The sequence below is a fragment of the Tachysurus vachellii genome, chromosome 21, assembly GCF_030014155.1.
Source record: "Tachysurus vachellii isolate PV-2020 chromosome 21, HZAU_Pvac_v1, whole genome shotgun sequence".
Lineage (NCBI taxonomy): Eukaryota > Metazoa > Chordata > Actinopteri > Siluriformes > Bagridae > Tachysurus > Tachysurus vachellii.
The window spans coordinates 7,450,104-7,470,328 of NC_083480.1; the positions used below are offsets into that span (position 1 = coordinate 7,450,104).

General features: G+C 36.8%; 3 protein-coding genes across 4 annotated transcripts; all 3 read right to left on the bottom strand.

Annotated features, from left to right (window-relative positions):
- Positions 1-819: 819 nt before the first annotated feature.
- mterf3 (mitochondrial transcription termination factor 3) lies at positions 820-5,171 on the bottom strand. The gene is made up of 7 exons (XM_060897342.1): positions 4,687-5,171; positions 3,077-3,229; positions 2,811-3,000; positions 1,970-2,117; positions 1,716-1,787; positions 1,435-1,596; positions 820-1,202 (listed from the first exon to the last, which is right to left on the bottom strand). Exons 1-7 carry the CDS (start codon positions 5,030-5,032, stop codon positions 1,008-1,010), a joined length of 1,266 nt encoding a protein of 421 aa, XP_060753325.1. The 5' UTR covers positions 5,033-5,171; the 3' UTR covers positions 820-1,007.
- A 1,040-nt stretch (positions 5,172-6,211) lies between these two features.
- LOC132837597 (protein naked cuticle homolog 2-like) lies at positions 6,212-15,940 on the bottom strand. The gene is made up of 10 exons (XM_060857350.1): positions 15,730-15,940; positions 15,590-15,616; positions 15,390-15,472; positions 9,332-9,392; positions 9,105-9,190; positions 8,950-9,030; positions 8,679-8,811; positions 8,518-8,584; positions 7,725-7,852; positions 6,212-7,150 (listed from the first exon to the last, which is right to left on the bottom strand). Exons 1-10 carry the CDS (start codon positions 15,752-15,754, stop codon positions 6,717-6,719), a joined length of 1,125 nt encoding a protein of 374 aa, XP_060713333.1. The 5' UTR covers positions 15,755-15,940; the 3' UTR covers positions 6,212-6,716.
- Positions 15,941-17,621: 1,681 nt separating this feature from the next.
- On the bottom strand, positions 17,622-20,220 carry gatad1 (GATA zinc finger domain containing 1). Of its 2 annotated transcripts, XM_060857262.1 has the most exons (6): positions 19,838-19,979; positions 19,401-19,520; positions 18,650-18,772; positions 18,497-18,556; positions 18,228-18,411; positions 17,622-18,148 (listed from the first exon to the last, which is right to left on the bottom strand). In XM_060857262.1, the coding sequence occupies exons 2-6, from the start codon at positions 19,482-19,484 to the stop codon at positions 17,961-17,963; spliced, it is 639 nt and encodes a 212-aa protein (XP_060713245.1). In that variant the 5' UTR covers positions 19,485-19,520; positions 19,838-19,979; the 3' UTR covers positions 17,622-17,960. The 2 variants fall into 2 exon arrangements, with proteins under 2 accessions (XP_060713245.1, XP_060713244.1); XM_060857261.1 differs by lacking the exon at positions 19,401-19,520 and having other exon boundaries at positions 19,838-20,220.
- Positions 20,221-20,225: the final 5 nt, after the last annotated feature.

Here is a 20,225-nt window from a genome sequence, read left to right on the forward strand (position 1 = left end):
ATTTTCCAGGATTTCCAGGTTTTCCAGGACACATGGGAACCCTGATGTCATTATAGTCATGACCTGAGGGTGCATGCAATGTTTCATGACAGCGCCACCTAGTGGCCACGAGATTTTAAAAACAGCTATTTTCGCTTATAACTACTGCAAACTTGAGTCTAAAATCATGAAGGTGTTGTTAGACTCCTTGAGGCATGCTGAGTCAAACAATACCAAACGGTTTTCGGACGGCCATTTTGTGTGTCGGCCATTTTGAATTTTCACGTTAAGTTCAGTATTTTACGAATGCAATGCCATATCGCTACGAAACTTGGTATGGTTCATCAGCGACATGTTCTGAGCGCATCTGATCGGCTTGACCCTGGTATCGCTGCTTGCAGCTATATTTATTTTTATTATTATTATTTTATTTAATTAAAAAAGCATATACCGAATTGGATGTACTGAATTTCTTTTACGAAGTTCCATAAAGATGATTTCTGCATATATCGTGAATTCTAATGCGGTGCATTGGAAGCAAACGAAACAAAACAAATTTTCTGAAACACCTGAATGAGCTGACTTTGTACATTCAATACAATATTTTCTCAAACTGCAAAGACAGTGGCTATTTGTGACTATTAATAATATGGTAAGGACCCATCCTGAAGGAATTCATTAAAAATGTGTAATTTACAAACTGTACATATATTTGAAGCTCATTGATAAAGCTCAATTTTGCACATTGATAGATCTGCCAAATCAATCAATATATCTATCTAAATAAAAAAAAATCTAGCAAAAATATAAGTACATGAAGAGTAAATAAATCTACAAGAGTCCAAAAATTCTATTTATTACCTTACTTCAAATGCCTTTAGGCGATTTATGTGCAAATTTCTATGAACATAATCACTGAAATATGTGTTTCAGTGGCACATTAACAACACAATTGGACATGTTTCAACTCTCATGCAACAAAAACCCTGAAAACATAGGGCCTTGTAAATACAACGTTACTTTTGCTACTACAGAGTTTTCTGGAATCGTTCAAAATCATCCAAAGAGGCTAAAGCCACTTCAGAACAGAAGGCTTCATCAGGAAGAGCCACCAGGCGCTCCAGAGAGATGTAGTTAGGATGAGTGGGTTCATAATGGGCACGGCCCAAGTACTCAAGAAAGAAGTGTCGTTCTCTTACACGAAGGAATTTTGCATTCAAAACCTGATGAAAACCAGAAAAAGGTATGAGATGGTATGAATTTTTCCACTAATTACAAAAAGCACTTTTAGAATTTATTTTTCAGACATGAGGCTTGATAAATAATTCTCAAAACAATGCACAAATCTTTGGGCCATAAAATTTAGTTAGTAAATTTTCTCTCCATATCTTTAACATGTTCTCTATTATGCTGTAATTTTCACTTAATAAAGAGATCGTTACAAGGGTTATATACCTGTGGAAACTTTGTAATGAGAGAGTGAGGAACACCCATAATGTTGTGGACAAAGTCAAATATTTGTGTCAGTTTCCGTTTATTAGCTGTTAACACTTTTGGAACCACAGTGACAATGTGCTGGATTTCATTTCTGCGAAACCCAAACTCCAGTTCACAAACCTGATTAAAAAATAAAAACAGAACAGAAAACGTCTGAATAAAAATGTGTTCACAGAAAACTGCCAAAATGGTTAAACAAATTGCTAATAAATATATTTTTAGTAGGCAATTCACTGTACCTTTAGATTTTCCTTTACAGGCTCTAAACTTCCACATAGCAACCTAGGCAGACGAGTTACAACATCTCGAGTCTGAAAGGGTAAAAGAAACTATTAAATGCACCAATATATTTAATAGCGTTTTATATTTTTTCGATCAGGTTTTGTGTATACACACTCACGGATAGGGGAGAGGTAGCATTCCCATCCCTGAATGCAGCTTTTACTTATAATTCCTATTTCTGTCAGGTCTGGAAATATAAACAAATACTTACCTTATGAGCACTGAGGCCCAGTTGCTTCTGGAAAAATCCCAGACGGTTGTCCAACCTCTTCACACTGAAGTTCAGTAAATATGGAGCTTTGCTCACCATCTCAGCAACAGACTCCGAACTGAATTTTTTTGACTTCAAATATGAAACCCTTTTACATAAAAAGTAAAGTCATACAAAGTCAGTTCCAGTTTGTTAATTCACAATTCATTCAGCTGTAATGAATAGGTGTCAACCAGCAGTATCTTATATAAATAATAGCATGAGTTAATCACATCATATAACAAGAAACATTACTACTAAGTAAAACGTTCAGTTTATGAGTAAAATAAAACATATCTAACACATTAATAGCATATGACCGGTCACTGTTATTACATTATTACTTCATAATGTTTTAAAACAGAAGGCACTGGCAAACACAAGTGCTCTTTTTAGGGTGGTCTTGTGTAAAAGTAGGGTTTTTGTGTCACTGATGAATTGAAAATCATTGAAAACTGATGCTGGCTATATGCTGGTTAAAGGAGAATAAATAACAGCTGTTATACATAAAACACAGCTTTCCATTGGGCCATATCATCAGTGATTAATTTCCTACAGCATGCACCATTGTGTTGCATCTCTCACATTCTTACGTTAATTTCAGTAGCAGATTTTTCAGTGAAAAAAAGGCAAACTAAAATTTACTTTGTTGTGTTGGTAATCAGCCATGTATGTGCATTATTATAATCCTATGCTTACAAAAGTGTCATAGCAATAACAGAAATTATATGAATCATAAATTATATAAATAAATTGTGGGCAATATAATAAAGGTATTAGAGACCAGGAAATGAGCTCTGACCTGTTTTGCAGATTTTCCATGTTCTCAGTGAGTAGAAAGGGGTTTTTAGTGAGCATCGGACCCAAGTGAACATCCTGAACTCCCAGATCTTTCAAGAAAAGGAGACGTGGTACCACATCATCTTGGAAGTTCAGCCTCACCAGCATAGAGCCAACATTAGGCCGTTCCTCTAATTTTGACAGATTAACCCCTATAAAAGTAGTTGTTGTTACATATGGGCTCACATCACTCATAAAAATTAAGCATGAGCAGCAGAAGAAACATACCCAAGTGAACCAGATTTGTTAGGGTCTCTGATTTGTCTACGTAATCCCTGAGAGTGAATGTGGTGTCTGGAAGGTTGGGGGGCACAATGATCTGTATGGCATCCTCATCACTAATTTCTTCAAATGCAGATGGACAGGACAGTGCATCCAGATCTGTGCAGCAGAAAAAAATCAAGACACATTAGAAGGTCAAATACATAATAGTTTGTTATGTTGTGCTTTGTAGGGTGGGTATTGTTGAAATATTTGGACATAATAATACATATTAATAACATTAATAGTTTTTATTTAGAACAGCGCTGTTCATGCATGTAGTATTTCTGCTTCGCAGCTGGGTCCTGGGTTTGGGTCTGATCCTGAGCTTAGGTTACGTTCTCCCATCCATGTGGGGTTCCTCCGAGTTTTTTGGTTTCTTCCCACATCCCAGAAACATGTCAGTAGATGTTTTACCTACTGTACCTTTGCACAATGTTTGTGTAAATATGTGTGTGCAATTATACTATCAGAGTATAAGCCAGATTCCACTCGAGTTTTCTTGGGACAGGCTACAGTTTACAGTGACCATGACCATGATGAAGCATTTACTGAATGTTATTTCATTCATAATATAGTTAATTCCTTTGTAAACGACAGTAGCAGAGTGCTCAATGTCATTAGAGAAAACTGGGATGTAGTAGGAAACTGAAATTTCAAAGATCCTAGTTGAAGTTGTTGTTAGTAATACCATTTGTAATAAAAACTGTAGTGGACATTTGCACAGTTTATAAAAGTGACATGCACAAAAAAACTGGACTGTACAGAGCACAATATACACACACACACACACACACACACACACACACAATCAACTGTATGGACTGCAATGACCCACACCAAATACACACTCTACCAATTTACATCCATGTCTTCTATAATAAGCACCATCATATCACACTGTTTACATGTTGCATTGCACACTGTTTTTGCTCTTTACACATGCTGACCCACATTTCAGTCGACTGCTGATTTGCACAATACTGCTATAATACTAATGTGTTCATTCCAGTATTTCCACATACGTATTATTGTGTATTTATATGTTTTTGTGTCTTGTCTTTTGTGTCTTGTCTTTTGTGTAACGTCTTTTGTGTACGTCTTATGTGTAACGTCTTATGTGTAACGTCTTGTCTTTTGTGTCTTGTCTTATGAGTCTTGTCTTATGAGTCTTGTCTTATGTGTAATGTCTTATGTGTAATGTCTTATGTGTCTTGTCTTATGTGTCTTGTCTTATGTGTCTTGTCTTATGTGAATTGTCCTTTGTGTGTTGTTTTGTTTGTTTGCACTGTCTTTTGTCCTGCACTGTCTTGTCTTATTTGTCTTATCCTGCACTCTTTGCACCAGGTTGCACAGATGCACTTTATGTATCTTGGACTAACTTACTTAAGTCCTTATAGCTCTGTCTTTGTTTTATGTAGCACCCTGATCCTGGAGAAACGTTGTCTCATTTCACTGTGTACTGTGTCACATATATAGGGTTGAAATGACAATAAAAGCTTATTGACTTGACTACTGACTGTAAGAAAATAAAGCACAAGAAAGATATAGTAGAAGAATATAAACAGTCTACATACCGATGGAGGTGTGTTCTGCAGGAACTGGTCCTGGTGCACTGGAGCACTGATGTAACTCAGAGTTTATTACAGGCACTAAACCGTGCTGAGGATTGTGTTGCTCTGTAATCCTACTGTCTGTGTGACATGGGGGTGTGTCGGTTCGCTGATCACTGAAGAACCGAATCCCATATGAATCAGTCCATTTGTCCTTCCATCTCTGTAAGCGGCTATGAGGATGAAGCAACAGCGCTGTCTGGATGCAAGTCGTGTTTTTAGGGAGTTTAACGACGTGAATTACATGTTGTGGTTTTATACACAACATCCTAGACTGCAGATACATCACACATCTTCCACAAAGATTCATGACTAACTCACTCAATGAACACCCGCCTGGTATAAGAATATAAGAATATAAACTTTGGCTAGTTAAACAAATCGTACTACGAAAAATATATGCAATGTACTGATCCTTCTGCTGGAGCTCACGTGGTTTCAAGCTGACATTTACTTCTCTTCTGCGGTGTTTCTAACACACTACAAACACAAACACTGCCCTCTGGCGGCTGACCCACAGAATCGCTTACAGCAGGGGTGTCAACCTCAATCACAAAAGGGGACGAAATTTACAAAATATTCTAAATTGCAGGCCAAAACATTAACATTAACATTTACTCAACAATTCAAAATTGACTATGATTTGTGCAAAAAATGTAAATTCGAACAGCCAGGCTACAATATTTTTTTATTGTAAAAATAAATAAAATTAAACAATAAATAAATGGTTTTTTTTTTTCAATATCAATATTTCAGAATTCAAAAAGGAACAAGCTGAATTATTTTATCCTTTTGATGTTTGAAAACTGCCAAATATATAATATTAGATAATATTTTATATAATATTATCGGATATAATTGTATCATGGGCCAGATGTGGAGTTTGATATATCTGAGATAAAGGAGTTTTTTGAAAGACTGGGCAGCTGAGGACAAACCAGGAACTTAGAAACATGAAAACATTTGTTGATGATCATCCAGGTAACAACATACAGTATTAAGAATCGAGGACATGTAAACTTTTGAACTGGTTCATTCAGAAATTATTGTGTCTTGTTGACTATCTATCTATCTATCTATCTATCTATCTATCTATCTATCTATCTATCTATCTATCTATCTATCTATCTATACTATATACTAACTATATATCTGTATCTATCTAATATAGTATATATCAGATACTATATATCTGATATAAATCTCAATGTGAAACAGCTTATTCAGGGAAGTACTTAATACAAATAAACTGCAATTTAAAATTATTAATATAATCCAGATTTTTTTTTTTTTTTTGGGGGGGGGGGGGGGGGGGGCGGGTTGGGGGCCTAGCTGACACTGTGTATAGAAATAAACTCTACAGATTATGTGTTAGTACACTCACATACAGTATAAACACATATACATGTGTATATGAGTACATAGAAATTCACACACTGGCCTAGATGGTCTTGTTATTGTAATATATCTTTAATGCGCAAATATACAACAATTTCAACATACATTAGAAATATAGGTTGTATGAAAATAGTGGTTAGGAAATAGAAAATAGAATTTGCTATCAGTCTTCTGGGCTTGGTATTAAACGTAAAATGTATTACATTCTGTGCAAATACAGAGTTCTACACAGTTTTATGTACAAGCAATGTAAGATTTATGTTTATCAGAATCCACTGTAAATAATTGTATTGAATTTATACAAAAAGCTATTAAAACATTTATTATTAGTAGTAGATAATTACGAAAAGCAAATGATGCATTACTACAACTAGCACCTTTGTTGCATAGTTTTTTAGACAAATGAAGCATTTGAGTTTTTCTTTCAAAGAAACCAAAACTCAAATGAAGCATTTGAGTTTTTCTTTCAAAGAAACCCGGTCCCTTTCCAAATGTGATCCTGGAAAGAAATTAATAAAAAATTGTGTGCAATTTTCAGGGTCACCATCTGAAATGCTCTAATTTCTGTGCCTCTATTTCTGAGGCAGAGGCTGCAGTCAGGAGGAATAGTAATGGTGGTGATGGTGGTGGTGATGGTGATGCTCATGGAGGTGATGGTGCTCATGCCTCTGAGCCATGGGCATGAACCCACCAGGTGAAACACCTGTTCCAGGCTGAATCTCCAAGTCTAACCCTGGATGAGGCACAAAAGCTGATGTGACATCACAAGGCCTGGCATGAACACGTTTATTGTGACTGTAGTGCAAAGGCTGCTGCTGGGGAGCAGGAGGACAGCACCAGCTGACTGGGTGATGCCCATGTAGCCTGTTTGATTTGCGGCTCCTCAGAGACCTGAGAAATGGGAGGCGCTGACCACCAGACTTCCCCAGACTGCCACGATCAAGCTGAGGCCATCGATATTGGGCAGAGCGTGTGCCATGTGTGAGGCTCCCCTGAAACTGCTCCTCATAGGGTGAGTGTAGTGTGTGATCTGAAATCAGATAAGTATTACCAATAAAGCTTCTTATAGCTTATAGCTTCTTATAGCTTCTTATAACAAATAGAGAATTTTAGCTAGGAGCCCTTTCTAATAAGAAAAACAAATAAATTATTTAAAGATGATGTGGGAAATATAACATCATTATAATTTTATATTTTTTTCCAAAGTGAGTAAAATAGCATAAATATAGAAAAAGCTCCATAAATATTCTTAGGTTTGCTGCTACTATTGGATATTGGGTTCTTGTGATCATAGCTGGACGTTAGCAAAGAGAATCTAGTGCACGGACGCTTTTCTCCTGGGACTTAAACAAAATGTTGAAGACGGCTGCCTTGATTTCATCATTCCACTGACATAAGAATCCTTTACAGTCAAAGTGTAATTTTTTTAACTTGTGTTTGTGTGTAACATTAATAAACCTTTTAGTCTGATTTATCATAATTCTGATGCGTACTCACGTGGCTGATTGAGATGTTTAAAGCTAAAGTATTAGAAATTAATATCATTTTTCATCGAACCCTATTAACATGGATAATATTGAGCTCACAGTGTGCAGCAGTAATACCTGCATCAAATCTGGAGGTGTAGTTTTCAATCCCAGCCAGGTCTAAATAGTGGTTTCTGCGTTCTGTGTTCTCATCGATGCGGTAAAGTTTTTTCTCAGGACTAACAGCAGGATCTGTGCTCTGTCCTCTGTGGAGTTAAAAGGTTTATCTAAAAAAACATCCAATACACTGTAACACAATGTTATGTATTAGGCTGTTCCATCTACGTCACTTCCCTCTTCAGTAACAGTAATATGACTGAGGATGGCAATGGATCTGGAATCCTGGGAACACTGGGCACAAGGCAGGAAGACACCCTGGGTAGAGTGCCTTTGGACTGCAGGACAACATGCCTCCACATTCATATCTATGAACAACTTAGTGAGCTATCAATCAAGAAGATGCATGGAAACCAGAAAATCAAGAGTTACAGCAGGGCAACTCTAAAGCACGGCAGGGCAGCAGTACCTCAGAGGTTAAGATGTTTGATTACTGGAGGGAAGTTCCAAAAACCAGCACTGCCAATCTGCCAGTATTGGGCCCTTAACCATCAACTGTTTAAATGAGATCACGTACAACCTGACTTCACTTCACTACATCGCTCTGGATAAAGGTGTCTGCCAAATGCTGTAAATGAACATGTAAATTCTGTGGAATGCCTTCAAATCAAGTTACTTGCTTTTGACAGGGTTGTAGGAGGCATTGCTACCTGTTGTGTACCCTAACAATTTCTCATTCTGAAAAAGTTTCAGTTCGCATTGTTTTATTCTGTATACTTCAAGCTGGAACTCACACTTTAAATAACAAGCTGACCTGATGTAAATGGGGTGGTTTTCCTCCAGCTGCTCCTGCTTGCTCTGTGGAAGCCCGATATCTCGTTCTAAAAGTGGATTAACGTTCCACCTGATCAATACTGTGTTCAATCACATAAAAAAAAAAAAATCTGTTCTCAATCATCTTGAGGAAAGACCCACCTTTTCTGTTGAAACTGGGTATTAAGGGTGTTACAGTCAATTTGACACGCAGAGTTTTGCTGTTGCAGAGTGCAGACTGTTTGACTGATGCTTCCACTACTTCATAGATAGTATGCATCAGGCTGGACATATCCTACAGCATAAGACAGCACACACACAAACTTTGAGACATTGTGCTGTTTATTTTTTTTCCAAATCTATACAGAATGTTAGAAATGTTAGTTAGGAAATGTTAGTTTTCCAAATTTATGACAGAATGCCATTGCATTACCTCTTTGGTTACTCTGCCACTGTTGTCAAAGTCATACAAAGTAAACACCCACTCTTGGTGATTTTCATTACACTCCATGTCCTGTAGCAAAAGAAATGAAACACCACCATAATCTCAATTATTTTTCAGGCTGTCTTTTCAGGGTGTTCACTCACATCATTTTTTGCATTCCTCCTCAAGGGATCTCCCTTTTCCGGTTTGTAACTTTGGCATTCGGTTGCTCTCTCTGGTGGAAGGATTACTGCAAATAAAAACAAATCCAAATGAATAACATTTACTGTAAGTCCAAATGTTTCAAACGGCACAGCTGGAACGCCACCACTAGTGATATTCAACAATATTTAACAGTGTTACACTGAACTCATTGGATTATTAAACTTACCCTCCAGAGGGCAGTCATGATCCAAGAAGTGATCATCCTTTAGCTCTTCACCACATACATCCTGTGCAGAAAAGACAGAAGGAGTGGGAGAAACAGTGAGAAAATAACCATGTTTGGACGTTCTGTCTGTCTATCTGGCAGGGACGTGAGCAGATGAGAGAGTTGGAGAATTCAGCACATCTGTAAAGCTGTGTAGTATATCCATGGTCAGAGGCTCAAAACTTCAGCCAGCGCTTTCATATGTGTTCCAAGTTTGTGTCCTTTTTTTCTTTTTTTTGAAAAGCTGTGCAAACGTAAATTTGTCTGAAATACAATCCTCCTAGACACACTCACATTTCATCCATGACTTTTTGCACTTCTTGACTACAAAATATATATAAAACTCATTCTAAAAAAAAAAAAAAAAAAGTTATAAACAATAAAAGTGATTTTTTTTCCTAATCTTTGCTTTGAACATGTAAAGCACACACACACACACACACAAAATCTTGTTCCACTTTGTTTGTCTTCGTTTACAACCAACCCCCTAATGTATCCTCTATAAAGGAGAGAAAAAAGTTAACTTCATTCTTTGCACTCCTGTGGTCTCGAGCACAATTGTTTCCAGACGCTTTGCACTGTTGATGTTAGCAGGAGGAAGTAAAACAGCCTACAGTGCAAAACAGCTTGCCATCTAAACTAATCTCTCTGTCGTAATTTGCTTTATGTGGCCCTAAACGGTGCAGAAGACAAGTCCCATCAGTGCAGGTCACCTCAGATATAAAAGCTGACTCTTTGGCCTCAAACCAGACTTATACAACACAGGGTGGTCTAAAGATCTTACTTACAAACTACAAAACAAAAAGGCTGTCCCGAGTGATCCTGTGATGAAGCTGCAGATATATTTGTTGCTGCCTTTATGTGCACTAAATAAAAGGCAGGAAAGCGGTCACAACAGATAACTTACACAATGTTTATTAAAAATGGGTATTTTTGTTGGTTTGTGTGATTTTGGTGGATTTGACACTTTACACCATCAAGATTATATATTAAGCCAGCAAAGTTTACGTTCTTAATTCACTACTTCACTGTATTTTTAGAAGTAGATCTGGTTGCTGCTATAAAACAAAATAAGAGAGTATTTTACCGCTGACTGCTGGTTGTTCAGCTGTTGACCAAATCAGTGTAAGAAAACAAATCTGGCATGTGTAATGTCACCTGTTCAAGGGTACACTAAAAAAAAATACTGATTTTACTAAAATACATCAGCTTTATTTTTTTATATCAGAACAGTGAAAGGTATGGCTTTGTTTGTAATACTGGAATTGTACTAAGTAATAAGAATCTGTCATTTCCAGTGTCTTTTGCCAGGTGTTTACAAGTATTTCTATTCCAATGATTCTGGTTGTTTTTAAGGCGTTAATGCACTATCCTCTGGTGCAACATGCTCTACTGTAAGTGTCAATGATAGATTAAATGTTAGTTCAACATTAGTAAATAATCACTTTACATTTACTAATCACATCATACATAAATGTCCATAAAATGTCAAATTCAATTTGTAAATTGCTTGGATGCATTTGTAATTTCTGCAAGGATTTTTAAAGATGCCCCTAGTCATATATATATTACCAACAGTGGGGTACAATCCATTACCACCCTATATTATGTTTCAATAGCTTCATGTCCTGAAATGTGTTATTTCTTTTATTTATTTAAAAAAAAATCAATGAAATATCACTGAAACAGTAACTGTCTGTTTATAACTGTATAGTTCTCCACCAGCTAAACTTTTTTTCTCTCAGCATTTTTCATTTTACAAAAAATAAATACAAACAGACACAAAGCCCTCTTCCCTAAAGTCCTTCACATGTCCAACTGGAAAGACTGGTTTAACTGGCTGTTTGTTACAAACAATGCTAAACTGCGTAAATGAAAAATATTCTGTATCAGCAGTTACATATTTTAAATCCATTTGAGTGTTTGCATAAAAGTATAACTTGTATAGATAACATCTTAGAACATTAAAGCTGGAACTACAGTTAGAACTGCCATGAGAAATTACTCTATGCCTTCTGACCAACAGTTTTGAGTTTTCCAAAAGCATTGTAGCACAAAGATTATGCAAACGGGAGAATTATCATGTCAACAAACATTTTGCAAAATGCTTTTGGGAAAATAAAAGCCAACAAACACGTGTTTTTCTATGTGTTTTGATTTGGTATGATCAGAAACAACAGAAAAACAGATCGCTCCTGATCCTAACACTGATACCACAATCTATGTATCATATGCTACTTGTGAAGAATAACGAAATATGATAAATGCTGTGGCATTCCTGACAGACTGCATAATAACACCACATACATACATGTCACTTATACATATATTACCACCCACAGTGCACATTTAAATGCCAAGCGTGCATGGCATATGTTTTGTCATATGATTTCTGCACCATAAAAATAGACAAGTACCTATGGAAACATCTGTCACACATATGAGTGACCTGCATCAAATTAAACTTCAAAGAAACAGGGACGTGCTTTGTCCCTGTGTGGCGGACACATGAAGTGACCGGTAGCAAAGAGCAAGGACAATGTGTGACCATAAATCCTAAAGTGCAGCCCAGTGCAGGAGAACAAAGCCCTTTGCAGATGAGAGCAGTCAGTGACTAACCTTTCTGCCAGTGATTTCTCCCATCATCACAGCCAAGCCATTGCCACGCTCTGCATGCTCTAGGGCCTTTCATGCGTACTCATGTTACCAGCAGGAGGGGGGCCTTTTCCTGCCCTACACTGGGTGTCGCGAGACCATCCACCCCCACCAACCCTGATTCCTCTTCCACCACCCATACTCACCACTCTCTGAACCCACTCACAGTGCTGGGAACAGTGGCTTGCTTTGTTTCAGTTTATTTCCTGTCACCAAACACCTGGACTAAAGCCTTATTACATGGGGTGGGGGGTTACAGTCATTGCATCATCACCAAGCCAAAGCAGGTTAGGATACTGTCAGGATCTATGTTATGCTAAAACACTGTGTCCACTGATATGGAGTTTGAAAATGATTGCTTTGTAGCTGTTATGGTTGCAAACCTGAATCTTGTTTTACTTGCTGTGTTTGGGAAACAAGTGGAAAAATAAGTCAGATAAACAAAACTGCACCGTAGACCAAACAAAAGTGTCTTTATCCTCTGTCATTTCTCACAAAAAAATATATTACTAGTGAATATTTTAACACAAAAAATGAAGAGAAAAAAATCAGTTTTGAATTGTAAACAAAATATGGTTAGTATTAAATATTTTTAGTTGACTACACAGTAAACAGAATCCACAGCATTGTCTTTTATGCCAGCATTCTTCAAGTCTGTCAAAGCAAACAGGTTTTGTAGTGAATGGAGCCTTTGTTATTCTGTTTAGTGAGTATCAGTACTTCAGCATGACTCACATTACTTTACAAAAGTGTTGATGGGAGACTTCAGAACATTTCTAGGATGTCAAGAATATAGACTTTGACACTAATCCATAAACCCATATATCGCATTTCTCTTTATTAAAAGGAAGAAACAAGCTCTTTGTTTATTATACAAACACTGTTTCATGTTAAAAATGATGCGCTCTTAATGATATGTTGTAAAGTAATTTCTTAAGATTATTTTTTTTCTTACTGAGAAACTTTTCTTACTTTTCTTTTTTTCTTACTTTGTTTATCAAGGTTACAACAGGTAAATGCTTAAAGATGAAATGGTGGGACATTAGCGGAAATGCACAACCATTTTGATCAAATCTCTAACAAACAGTGTTAGCGTTTGCATTACTGCATGGAAGCAATATGAGAAACACAAAGGTCGACCAGTAATAGCTTGACAGAAATTGTGAGCTACACAACTATTATTCTTCATGTTAGCTGCTTATATGTTGAACCATATGAGTAAACAATTGATGGTCAACTTTATGCTTTTTTCCCCAAGACAGAGTCATGGCTCAGTGGCGGTGGCACATGCTCTCCCTTCCTGTCCTTTGAAGTGTGTCTGAGAGCAGAAAAAGGCTGAAAGAGGGGTTTCTTCCAGACTCTCCAAGAAAACACTGGATGCTTTGAGCGCAGTGGCCAGGCTTTATGATTCACACAAAAGGGAAATGTTATAATTAGATCCAGAGAATGCACAAATCGTCCATGCTAATCTCATCTCCAGAAGACATAAAGGCCTTTAAACTAATATTTTGTACATTTTCTGATTCTGATAAAGCTGATTTTAAATTTAAATGTATGCCTAATGAGCAACCCAGATGTGATGCTGGTAAGGAAAACTCCCTGAGATGATATTAAGAAGTAACCTTGAGAGGAACCCGAGTCAAACAGGAACCCATCATCATCTGGGTGACATTGGATATTGCAATTATAAAATAATTTCCCTTCTAGAACTGTCCGCAATATAGTCAAAATATGAAGTGTAACCAGAAAATTAATTCTGTTATAAACTGTTCACTGATATGTCCTGTGTGATTTACAATATAAATGAAAGAAAATGAATGCAAGTGTGGTATTTTGCATTACTGTAATCTTGGACTAGCCCTTTTTCAAATCTTAGATCTTACTTTATACTTCGATATACTTCATAATTAACTATTCTGTAAAATTTGAGCACAGATATCACAAATTTATATGTATATCAGTACATGCTAACCAACAACAGATGTTTATTAGACTGGGGCATGAGGAATCCTCTCAACCCATATACCCAAGTTCAGTCATCTCCATTTCATAAGTGGTCTCCCACAACCCTTTGTCATGCCACTCCTCCCACAAACTACACCTCCTTCTTCCTCCTCCAACCACTTCCCCCCATTTTCCCAGGCCAGCCTCTCTCTGTTTTCAAAACCAGTACCAGATGTGCGGTGGAGCTGAATTCAAGGGCCCTGTTCTTCTGGATGCAAGCCATATGTATTTCACACTGGGATGAAGGTTCCAGGCTCAATTGAGAGAATAAGAGGGCAAGAGAGACAGGAAAAAGCACCTTTCCCAAACACCATTTAAGAGCCTAGTCCATCTGTATAGAGTAGAGATTTTTTATCCATTAAAAATTAACTCTGGTGCAGAATGCTTGAATATTGTCTATTGTGAAAGACTCAACAGACCATACAATAGAAAAGCATCTAAAACATTTGAATATCAATGTTGCAATAGTATTAAATTATATACTGTGGACACATTTACACACACAAAAAAAAACTAAATGCCAAACTATTGTGATTTACTAAACGTACTATTTAGGATACTATTTAGTTACTATTTAGTTATTTAAGGCACCCATCTTCCGAGGACACTGTGGCAGAAACGATTACGTATAGAACTCATATTACTGTATTTTGTGCTCGTTCGTTTCTAGGGACTACTACGTGCGAGAGAGAGAGAGAGAGAGAGAGAGAGAGAGAGAGAGAGAGAGAGAGAGAGAGAGAGAGAGAGAGAGAGAGAGAGAGAGAGAGAGAGAGAGAGAGAGAGAGAGAGAGAGAGAGAGAGAGAGGGAGAGAGAGAGAGAGTAAGAGGGAGAGAGACAGAGAGAGAGAATAAGAGAGAGAGAATAAGAGAGGGAGAGAGAGAGAGAGAGAGAGAGAGAGAGAGAGAGAGAGAGAGAGAGAGAGAGAGAGAGAGAGAGAGAGAGAGAGAGAGAGAATAAGAGAGGGAGAGAGAGAGAGAGAGAGAGAGAGAGAAAAAGAGAGAGAGAGAGAGAGAGAGAGAGAGAGAGAGAGAGAGAGAGAGAGAGAGAGAGAGAGAATAAGAGAGGGAGAGAGAGAGGGAGAGAGAGAGAGAGAGAGAGAGAGAGAGAGAGAGAGAGAGAGAGAGAATAAGAGAGGGGGAGAGAGAGAGAGAGAGAGAGAGAGAGAGAGAGAGAGAGAGAGAATGAGAGAGACAGAGAGAGAGAATAAGAGAGGGAGAGAGAGAGAGAGAGAGAGAGAGAGAGAGAGAGAGATCTTATTTTTACTCCTTTATTGATTGATATCACCGTGTGTAATAATGACTATGTTAATAGTGAATGATGTTAATAAGGGCAGTGCTGAATAGGTGCGTTATCTTTTACCTGCTTGTGTCGGATCCTGTCTGAGCCGCTGAGATGAACCGACTCTTCCTGCAGGAGTGAAGAGCCTGTCGTCAAAGTGCCTCCTGAAATTAGAGGAATACAAAAAATGTCCAAAAAAAAAAAACTTGCTCAGCAACGCAAAATATCCAGAATAACCTCTAAAAACGAACGGGATGTTGAACATTACACAGTTTACACACCTTCTGGACTCTCCCTGCGTTTACACGCTGAAAAGAACAGAAAACAGGTGAAATAACAAAATAGTCCGAATATACACTATATAATTCACTTACACTGTATCTCTGTTAAACGTTATTCACACACAAAAAACACATCTTACCATTTTTCGACTGTAAATGCCCCATATTCCTGTTTTAACCTTTAAATTAGCCTGTTAAGAAAATCTGAAGTTTTCTCTTTGCCATGATTAAAGTGACAGGGCTGCATTTAGGATTGTCCATAACGTGCAGTAATATACTGAAGTTGTGTAGATTCCTGTGTGAGAATGTTCCACTTGAGGCTTTTGACCCCCTCCCACCTTCTAGACGCGCCTCTCTGCACTCATTGGTTATTGAGCAGCAACTGGAGCCTGTTTATTAACTATACTACAAGGCTAAAAGTGTGTGGACACCTGACCGTAACTCTTCTTTGGTGTTATAATAATCTCAAATCTTCTGGAAAGGTAGATGCTGCTAGATGTTGGAATGTGGCTGTGAGGATCTGTGTTCATTCAGCCACAAGAGCATCACTGAGATCAGGAATGGGGTGAAAATCAGTGCATCTGATTTTCAGCCTAATTTTAATTACCTGTGATTTCTGTTAGGGGTCTGCATTTGTATGTAGATAATATTTGTATGTGTATAAAATTTGTTTAAAAATGCAACCATATTCTAAAAAACAGGTGGAAAGCTGTAATGTTAAATGTTAATGTTAAAATATGTAATGTTAAATGTTAATTTATCTGCTTATAATAGGTTTTATTTACTAACCATCATGGACAGTTCAAGAATGCATTCAAGAACTCAGGATTTAGACAGTAATAATTATTATGTGATATATTAATATGTGATATGAAAGGATAAGTGATAGTATACGCCACCATCAGCAATAAGAAAGGATGTGGGTGTGCTGCTACACCCTCTAGTGAGCTCCTGGTGACAGTGTTTTGTGGAGGTAAACTTAGGAATTTGTGATCATTCAAACACACGAATTAAGAAGAAACATTCCAGTAAAAAAATACTGATATCATTTGATATGGAGCTAAAATAAAGGGAGGTTTGATCAATCAGTTATTAACAATTACATACAAATAAAGCACACACAGTGAAAAACTGGCTATATTTAACCGTTCGTTCAACCAAAAGCATTCGATTTTAAGGCAGAAAAACATTTTATAACCTGCTGTAAGGTAAAAAGTATGTGGATGCCTGAATATCACACCGTACTTTATGCTATACTGTTTTCACAAAATTGGAAACTCACAATTACATAGAAAGTCTTTGTGTGCTGTAACCTAACAATTTTTATTGCTCATCACACCCATGTCCAAAGTGCTTTGAACACGTAGTAAAAATCAAATGTGGCTTATCTGAATGTAAAAAATCGAATGTAACTCCCAGATGGTATGGGATTTTCAAAATATTAACACTCAAATCCATTCTTTGGTGGAGAATGTGACCCCATGTGGGATCATTATCAAGGGTTTATCTAAGGTCCTAGGATTTCTCTAAGATCCTAGAAAATATCTTTAGTAATACACACACATTATATATATATAGCACATTTTTTTAAATGCCTTTTTTTTAACCTATTCTATTTGATTCAACTTTCTTCCTCATATCATCTCAGGGAGTTTTTCCTTGCCACAGTCACCTCCAGCTTGCTCACTAGGATACATGTTAGAGATATATAGTATTTGAAATTAATATTTCTTTAAATGCGCATATTTTTTTCTGTTTCTATACTTCTGTAAAGCTGCTTTGAGAGAATGTGAATTGTGAAAAGCACTATACAAATAAAATGAATTAAATTGTACTGTGTATGACTGTATGTGACCAATTAAATGTAAATTTGATCTAATTGCAAAAAAAATTATATATATATATATATATATATATATATATATATATATATATATATATATATATATATATATGTATGATGTATGTATATAAATGGAACATAGGAATTATTTTCATTCATTTTTTTTCTGTTTAACAAATGACATGATACTTTATTTATAATGACATGTTTCTTCTTGAACATCCAACAGAGAGATCTGTCCAACTATTTAGATATTTACAATGCTTACGTTTAGATATTTACAATGGTCATGGTTCATGAGGTCCCCTACAGAACTACCCTTGTTACATTTAACAATACAAAGCATCATTCTTTCCACAATCTGTCGGTGGAAATGAGCATAGTTTTCACGTCACCTGGTAACAACCTAACTATTAAACAGTTACTGAAAGGAACATCAAAATGTTCAACCAAACATTAAGGAGAAAGAACCTTTTGCCTTTGACATACAAATTTTTCCTTAATCAATATTTGAATACTGATTTCAGTTTAATTACAACCAAGAGTTTCTTTTACTGCCATTGTGGGTGTATGTCCAATATGGGTCCAAATGTAGCCTTTTTCTGGCCGATTAGGTATTGTTGGAAATGGGGAGCTCCTTGACTTGAAATATTCTGATGGTGCATGGCAAACAAATTCAAGGTATTCCATTTTTCTGGGCAAATCCTCTTCTGGACCTATAAAATGAAAACATTTTTAACCTTTGTATATATTGCCAGTGTGTCTCTGAATTAAAATGCTGTATATGAAACTTACCAACTATGTAAGTGCCAGGATCAAAGTGATCTCTTGGACTAGACTGTGTAGGGATCAGCCATGTTAATGCAGCACTTTTCTCACAGTACTGGTCCTGAACAAAACCACGGATCTGTGCAAAATAAGGTTTACCATCCTCTTCGTCTGTTACCTTTATCACATCTCCTATCTGATAGTAAACACCCTGATGGAAGACAAAGTGTCATTAAGTTAGAGACCTGGAAAAATAGATCTGTTTTGCATTGCACCACAATTGAAGAAGTATTTACCTTGTAGAAGATTGACTCTGATGTGATTATGGTGGACACAGACTCAGGAGCTTTGATAGGCTATGGGGTAAAAAGAATAACCTTTCAGTAAATTTGACGGACTTGGCAAGAACTTAAAAATATCCTAATATTTCACCTTAAATGAGAACTTACATTTTTTAGTTTAAAAATATGCCGTCTTCCTTTCCCTTTTGATGAAACTTTCTTCTCGGATGCAGGAGCCTTGTACTTCGTGCTTCTTAATCGTGCTGATCGTCTGTGGATTTCCTGTTTAGACTGTATAGACACCATTGTACACACATAAATCTTTTGTGTTCAGTTAAATTAAAATATGTATCTAACCAACATTAGGGTGTTTTCACACTTAGTCCATTTCAGTGCAACAGATAATTGAAATAATAAAACGGCCTGCAAGTGAAGTAAACTCAGACGACCTTTCGGTTCAGTACAGTTAGTTTTTGATTCATTCCGTGATGTCATTGATTTCTCTAAGATGTCTAAAGCTGCTTCATGTGTTGTTTTTTCTTACTTTCTTTTTTCTTTCTTTCTTTATTTTGTTTTTGCTTGTTGAAATCACTTTAGTTAAGATAATGTCAAGAATAGTTTCTGTTTACTACTGTTACAATATGCCATTAGTGTATTTGTTCACAGTCCAGTATTATTAGTAATTTGTTGTTTGTCTGAAGAAACACCATATTTTCACACTTTGACCTATAGCACGTATAAGAGAGCCACAACCTAATTTTTTTTCTGTTCCCTCAACCCTCAGCCATTCAGATCTTTTTGAAGCCATTCTGAATTCCGTTACCTGTAATTTAGTGTTACACAGATTGGGATTGAGTACTAATGAAATAAATTTTGGGGGAGTGAACACACCATTAAATAAAACTTTGTACAATTGTACCAGCTCTGATTGTCTTCCGTGCCACGAAGATGATGTACCTCCGCTGAGATGAGGCCGACTCTGTGACTCTGGATCCTGAGACATCTAGAGATCTACCAGCTCCAGTTAGACTCTGCTATACTAAAGAGGAGACACCAATTCCATGTGGTCCTTTAAGGACAACCACCTCTTCATCAATACAACATTTATCAGACTGTATGTTTATAATCACACCCTCCAGTGTCACCCATATGAGGATGAGGTTCCCCTTTGAGCCTGGGCTCCAGCTTTCTTCCTTTACCATTTAAGTGAGTTTTTCCTCACCTGAATCACCTCAGACTTGCTCATTAGGGATAAATACAAACACATTTAAATAGATCTAATATTAATCTCGAACTTTTGTATGATATTAATCTTAATAATAACCGTTTATGTTCTGTATTGAGTTGTGTACAAACCTGCTTGCCCCCACCATTGCTCTGCTGTGTGTTGGAGGTCACCAATAGTCCTGATACTCCTGTGATGTTGCTTTTAGCTGTACAGTTGTTACAAAGGATTTCACCCTGGTTTCCCTTTTTCCACATCGACGACGAATTCGTCTTGCAGACCGCACAACATGGCTTCAGACCAAGAGGCATCGTTTCATTACACAAAAAAGAAAAGAAACTAAACTAATTTTGATCTTTGCTCCTTTCTGCTTACACACGAGAGCACGCCTGTGTTACCGAAACCTACAGTTACACCTAGACAAAACTATGAATATACAGTTTTTCCTAATCCTTTTTTTTTGTTGCAAAAACCTTAAAAACAAACAAAACCGCCCTTGCATTTTCTTTACAACGTAAA